Source organism: Arachis stenosperma, chromosome 9, assembly GCF_014773155.1.
Source record: "Arachis stenosperma cultivar V10309 chromosome 9, arast.V10309.gnm1.PFL2, whole genome shotgun sequence".
In the NCBI taxonomy this organism is placed as follows: domain Eukaryota; kingdom Viridiplantae; phylum Streptophyta; class Magnoliopsida; order Fabales; family Fabaceae; genus Arachis; species Arachis stenosperma.
In genome coordinates this window covers 79,965,733-79,973,052 of record NC_080385.1, presented here as the reverse complement: position 1 = coordinate 79,973,052, position 7,320 = coordinate 79,965,733, and the positions used below count along the sequence as shown (strand labels likewise).

The 7,320-nt window shown below is 30.2% G+C and overlaps 1 protein-coding gene across 1 annotated transcript; it reads left to right on the top strand.

Annotated features, from left to right (window-relative positions):
- Positions 1 to 369: 369 nt before the first annotated feature.
- Positions 370 to 4,801, top strand: LOC130948479 (auxin-responsive protein IAA16-like). Its single transcript, XM_057877224.1, has 4 exons — positions 370 to 828; positions 3,503 to 3,907; positions 4,324 to 4,388; positions 4,498 to 4,801. The coding sequence occupies exons 1-4, from the start codon at positions 494 to 496 to the stop codon at positions 4,539 to 4,541; spliced, it is 849 nt and encodes a 282-aa protein (XP_057733207.1). The 5' UTR covers positions 370 to 493; the 3' UTR covers positions 4,542 to 4,801.
- Positions 4,802 to 7,320: the final 2,519 nt, after the last annotated feature.

Here is a 7,320-nt window from a genome sequence, read left to right as displayed (position 1 = left end):
ATTTAATACCACCCACCTCTATAAGCATGCATAATCTACACAATTTACATATCTAAAATAATGAGCCAATATCTACATACATTAAAGAAAAAAAAAAAAACGAAAGGTATATATTAAAAGTTAAAAGTTATGCGCCCGTGTGGAGCCTAGCATACAAACAAAAGGCAGGCAAGGGCAGGAATGCCCCAGTGCCCCAAACTCACCACTTATATCATTCATCCTCCGTATGACATCACCCATGACGTCAGTCCCGACAAGACCCCAAAACAATTCAACAACTATAATCCTATCCACGTGGCACCATCTTCCCCGTCACTTTCCCTTCATTTTCAAGAAATAAATAAATAAACAAAACACACCATCAATTCTTAACATTTTCAAGGAAAAAAAAATAGAAAGGAAAAAACTCAACTTCAGTCTTCACTCTTCATCTTTGGGAGAAACATAGAATAAGAAAACTCCCAAGTCTTTATATTATTCTGCATCGTGTTATATGGAGTCAGAGCGAGACAAATACAGCATGATAAATTTTGAGGAGACCGAGTTGCGACTCGGTTTGCCGGGTGGGTCGAACGATGGCGAGTCATCACTAAGGAGCACTTGTACTACAACTGGAAAGAGGGGTTTCTCGGAGACTACTCCGTCTACTGTGGATCTAAAGCTGAATCTGAATCTTTCTTCTTCTTGTTGTTCTTCTTCTCTTAACAATGAGTCCGTTTCAGCTTCTTCTGTCAACGTTGACAAGAACAAAGAGAAGAATGGTGGTGCTGCTCCTACTTCTACACCTCCTGTTACTCGTTCTACCGACCCGGCGAAACCACCTGCCAAGTGAGTTTTTCATATACCCTCTTTATTATTTTGTTGGTTACTTGATCTGAATAGGAGGAGGATTGGTAATAAGTACTCCAAAATCTTTAATTTTATTTTTGGGGTTGATTTTCACAATTTTTCTTTTTTTATATTTTTTGGGGTTTTGTCTCGTTAAATCTTTCCTTTTTTTGTATAATTTTTTAATAAAATCCAGGTAATAATTTATACTACTGGATATTTGCTTGATTTTTTTTAGGTTTAAATTCTTTGGAAAAATGATAAAAGTAAAAGATAAAAATTTAATGGTTTAGTTTTGTTGGATGTTAGTTACATTTATATTCGTTGAAGATTAGGTGGGGGAAAAAATAGATAAAAGGAAACCGGAGGAGAAAAAATTTAGGCAAAAGGAAACCGGAGGAGTTTGTTTTCTGATTTATTTGGTATCTATAGGGAGATTTCATTACTGATTCCTGTTTTGTTCATGAGATCAAAATAGTTCATGATTTATACAGCATCTAATATAGGTTTTCTTTTTATCGTAATAATATTATAATTCAACAGCTAAAAGAATTTGATATTTTGTTCAATCTGCCTAGGACATGTGTTGAATAATGATTATTCAACTTGTGCTAGTTTAGAGAGTTGATGGACTTAGGAAAAAGAACAGAAGAAATTAAAACCCATAGATCCATTGTACTTTCAACCCGAAAAAATAACAGAAATTATAGGTGCAATAACAAGTTAAAGTTTTGTTTGTGGTTGAAGCTAAACATTGAATATTATTTATATTACTTGTTCCATAATTTTTCGCAGAATTAATCCTCACATCAACATACTTTAATATATGTGTTTGAAATTGTTAAGAAAGGAAAAAAAAGAAAGAAGAGATTTGTAAAGGAACCGTTTAAAATTCTGAATTTGTTTCAGGAAAAAAGTTTGCAATATTTTTTATTTTTATATTAGTTTTAACAATTATCAGTAGAAATCTTGACTTGAGGTTTAATTTTGATTTGTGGTATGTGAGCATGCCTTTACACAACAAATATTAATGCTAAAATTCCACTTAATTAAGTATAATAATGGGTTGTGTTCTTGGGTGAATTGGCTGGGCTATAGCTCGTTTTTTGGCTACTTCCTTCAAGCCTTCCTTTGAGATGGGTTATACCTCGGTACCTTGTGAACAAGGAGGTGGGCACCTCTAAAAAAGTATTTCGATGTTCAAAGTCAGTACGTGAATAAGCTTTATTTTTTGGTAACTCAGAGATCGGAAAAGTGAATATCCTACCTTTCTCCCGATTACTTACTTTGATAATGAGAGTAAGTAGTCAAAGGTTAGTCAGAGGTTATTTTCTGTCACTACCGAATTATAGTGATAACATATAGAGGTATACCATAACGATCTGATTTGTTGTTATGATTTTAATAACCGACCTATAATGTATATGCTGAGTTTTTATAGCCAATTTATAACGGTTATATCATAACTCCCAAGTTGAGTCCGGTGATATTTTAATAATCTGGTTGAGGTTGCTAGAATTTATTTTTTAAAGCCCTGAAAGTGAAATCTAGAACAATACTACTAATGCAAGCACATGCGCAATTAATAGATAGACATTAATAGAAGATGTCCATTATATTTAGAAATTAGGTGAAGTCAACCGGTTTGAAGGGCGGGAAAGAAAAGAAAATGTCATCCAGATTATGAGCAAGAAAAAAAGGGTATGAACTATGAAGTATGGTGGTGGTGGGATAAGGCCTAAGTATCAGGGGTAAGCATGATTTAGTTGAATTTCTTTTTCTTCTTTTTTTACCTTTAGTGGTAGCGTGTGGCATGGTTGGTTGTCGGGTAGACAAAGGAAAAGGACAAGACAGAAGGAATCTTGCTTTATTCATCAACCCAACCATTTGAATAAGTGAATCCAGCAAGACAAAATATTAAAAAGAAAAAAAAGAGAAAAAGAAGAAAGTAAAAAAGCATATGCATCTATTGTCCACGCTCCCCAGTCCCCCGGTCGTGTCACCTAACATATTTCTTCACCCCACTTCCCTCATCCCTATCTCTAACGCTCGCTCGCACTCTAATAATTCTGCTACACTCCATGCTTGCCTTTTTATTTCGATATATTTGCAAATAAGCTTTATACTATTTATTTAATAATTTGGTGGAATCTTCCAAATAATTTATTCTTTGAAGAAAGTAGAGATTAATTTGTTTAATTTAATAAAAATAATTAAAGGCTAATTTAATAATTAAAATTTTTTAAGAAAAAAATTGACTAATCTAATAATTAGCATTTATTCGGTCTTACTTTTATCAATTTGTTTTATTGTTATATGAGTAAAAATGTCTATAAGATAATCTTCTTAACAGAAAATGTTTTTTATTCATAAAAAGTCAAACAATACTTATTAAAAAAAACATAAAAGTTAGATTAAAAAAGAAGATAGATATCAAGTATCATGAACTATAAAGAATGTCTATAAGATAATTGATAAATGATAATAGATAAAAAGCATAACTTGAAATTAAAAGAAAAAATGTTTTTAAGAGGATCAACACAAAAATCATCATTATTTATCATTAGAGAGTCGCGAGACAACTTTTCTTTTTATTTGGCAAAGCAGCTTCAACTTAATTAACATAATAAGCACTGATTAAAAACAATGTATCGATTAATGTTGCATGGTGTAGGGCACAAGTGGTAGGTTGGCCTCCAGTTAGGTCCTTCAGGAAGAACATGGTGAGCGGGCAGAAGAGCAACAAGGAAGAAGCGGAAAAGCCCGCCACCACCACCGTAGGTCCAACTGCAACCGCGACCTCCGCGGCAACAAGCGGAAACGGAGGGGCGTACGTGAAGGTGAGCGTGGACGGAGCACCATACTTGAGGAAAGTGGACCTGAAGCAGTACAAGAGCTACAGAGAGCTGTCAGATGCGCTGGCAAAGATGTTCAGTGGCACCATGATAGAGGCAGCTGTCACTGGGCCCCATCACGAGTGCAAAGGAAATGGCCTCTTCAGCTTCAATGGATCTGACTATGTCCCCACTTATGAAGACAAAGACGGTGATTGGATGCTCGTCGGTGACGTTCCCTGGGAGTGAGTAGCCCCCTCTCTTATAAAAAATCTCAAATTTACTTATTTTAAAATAATCATAATAATAAATATTAAAAATTAATTTTTAAATTAAAATTATGTATATAAAATATATATTAAAATATAAAATATATTAAAAATAAGTGAAATAATATGTGTGCCAATGAGATATAATTCAGATGACATAATTTTTTTATATTCATTTAGGATAATATTAAAATTAATTTTTAATTAGTCATTATTAGTTCTTTTTCGTTGTAAAATTATTTTTAATTTTTTTAGAATTAGAATTTAAAATTTAAAATTTGAATTTTAGAATAAAAAAATAGCTTAAAAAAATTAGTTGATATTGACAAAAAAATTGATTTTTTAGTTAATAATGGATAATAATCACTAATTAGGACCGTTTATTTTTACAGAATGTTCGTAGAATCATGCAAGCGCCTTCGCATAGTGAAAGGTTCTGAGGCAACTGGGCTTGGAGGTTAGTTAGTACTTAGTACCAAATTATTAAACCTCCTTCAACAAATTTTGTTTTAAAACCATATAAAAATGTTCAATTAATTAAATATCCCTATTTCTACTAATTTCAGTTCCAAGAGCAGCAGCGGAAGAGCAGTGCAAGATCAGAAGCTGAAATCATTTTCTTGTTCTAACCAAGTACGTACAATGCAATCTACTCGGTTGTTCGTCTTCGACGACTCCAGGAAGCACCAAATTGGCTCGAACAAGGTCGAGTCTGATAATATGTTTAATTATTATTATTGTTGTGTGTCTGTGTATGGTATCCTATCTTTTTGTAACTTGCTTAGTTATTTGTGTATTATATATGAAATGAGAAAAATGGTTAGAAATTTGTTAGGGACAAGAAAATAATACTATAATGTGTTTATATGATGATCGCGTTTTTGTTTCCAAGGAAACTGAAAAGGTAAGCTTGTATGATTCGAAAAGATATTCTTAAAATTTTATGAAAAGGTAAAATAATAAAAATAAATATAAAATAAAAATAAAAATACAAAAATGAAAATACAAACTTATGAAATCCTAAAATGTGCTATATTTATAGAAAAGAAAATAGAAAGAAAGAAAATAAGAAGAAAGAAAATGAAAAGAGAGAAAATAAAAACAAAAGTAGAGTTATTTGTGTGTTATTCGGATTGGAAAAAAATAAATAAAAAAATAGAATTTTTTTTGTTTGAATAGAAAAAAAATTATAATAATATAAAATTATATTAATATTTTTATAATAAAATAAAATATAAATATTTTTATTTATGTTTTATTGTATTTTATAAATATTATAAAATATTATAATTTAATATATTTGATTTAAATTATGTATCAAATACATATATGTTTAAATGTGAATTTATATTATAATTATATATTAAAATTATTAAAATAAATTTATATGGATAATTAATAATAATAATAATAATAATAATAATAATAATAATAATAAAATTATAGATAATATTATAAATATAAAAAATAAATTTTTTTTTCTTATTTGCTTGTTTGTAATAAATAGAAAATTTTTTAGTAAGATTTACACTAAAATTTTTTTTATTGTTTTTAATATCCAAACAAAAAAAATAAAATTTTTTATTCATTTTTTTCATTTTTTTTCTCTTATTTTTTCTTAAATCAAACATAATGTTAAAGTGCTTGCCTAACAATAATAAATAATGTAAATGTTTCGGGCACCTAAAGTTGTCGTTGTCTCTTCCAAATTTAAATTTGTATGTAACCACAAACTTATACAGCGTAAAATATTGTATGTTTGCTCTAAAATATGAAGGCAGCAAGATTCCATAGTAGTAAGGAGCCACGTGGCATTGTCTGTGGAATTATTTGGGGTGCTGGTTGGACATACGTTAGATCCAGGAACAAAGTGATAAGGTGGGATCCTGGCCATGTGCAGATGTGCTCCAATGTCACTACCTTATATTGAGGGTTCCACTAATTTATTCACTTGTTGCGCCTTTATTGTTGTGTCTATATTTTTTTGGGAAGTTTTATGGTGCTGAAATTAAAGTCTATTCTCACTTAATGAAATAAGGTGTCATATTTTTTGCGTTACGCGTGTCCTATAAAAATACCTGTCCCAATAAAATGGTTACGGTTGATTCTAGTACAAACATAATCAGGTCCACAAATGACAGTATTTGTCATTTGATGTATTTAGCGGTAAACTTAAAATTAACCATAAACACATTAATGATTCGATAAAAGAAATGTATTTGATAATGCTTTATATTATTTTAGTTTATCTCTTTATGGACCTGATTTTGGATTATGATGACTTTCATGCAATTTAGGAATGGATTATATACAGTAAAATTGTTAATCAGTTTAGCTTGGATTTGAGCAATAAATAAATAATGGACCTCTATTACTAATAGGGAAAAAAAAAGAAAGTTTATGAATCTAAAGAAAAAAGTTTATGGCCAAGAATTTTTCCCGATCATGTCATAAACTCATAATACTTAACCTTAAACAAAAATGTTGCCTTCCTTAAAAAATTAAATTAGAAGTTACACTAAATATAACGAAAGATATATCTTGTTATAGGAAAATATATATACTCACACATGCATCATGGTTTGGTATATCACTTATCATTTTTATTAATTGTGTTTTGCAGAAGTTAAATCTTTTACTTTCATATAACACAAAAAAAAAAAAAAATTGTGTGGCTCATTAGTATACTTATGTCGATGTTGATTTTTTTTGTGACTTTATGTCGATGTTGATTATTTTTCTTACTCTTTGTTTCCTCAATTTTTAACAAATCGATGGTGGTTCGATTCTAATGGTTTGGGAGTGAAACTTACTCCTCTTTTATAGGTACCAGTTTTTCTATAAATGCATTAAAGCTCCTCGAATTAGATGGGCATTAAAAAGAGAATTGAGTTCGAAAAGTGTAAAGGAATGAAAAGCGTAAAATAAAAATTTCGAAAGAAAAACTTGACTGAAAATTGAAATGATTTGCATTGAATTTTAAATAAATAATTAAAATGCCTTCGACTGAATCGAAAGGCTTTTGACATGAAAATTAAAGGTACTGAAATGTAAATTGGACAAGTAAGTAAAGGAGACTTTGAATATAAATCTGACAATGAAATTAAAATATGCTTTAAAGAAAAATTGAACAAGAAAAGTAAAGTTTGCAGGAATTGTAAAATTGAAAAAGTAAAAACAATGGAAGGAATCCTACAAAAATCGAACTCGAATGCAGATTCAGAAATTCGCTGAGGATGTGAGTGTGCTTGAGTGTATTTATGGAGAAAATTTTTAACCCCGATTTCCTAAAACCTACTAATATTTATAACTCACTTCCATAACTAACCATTAATTACATGATGCTGCTTTGTGCGCGGTTTTTTGGATAACCGTTCCCGCTCCTTTAC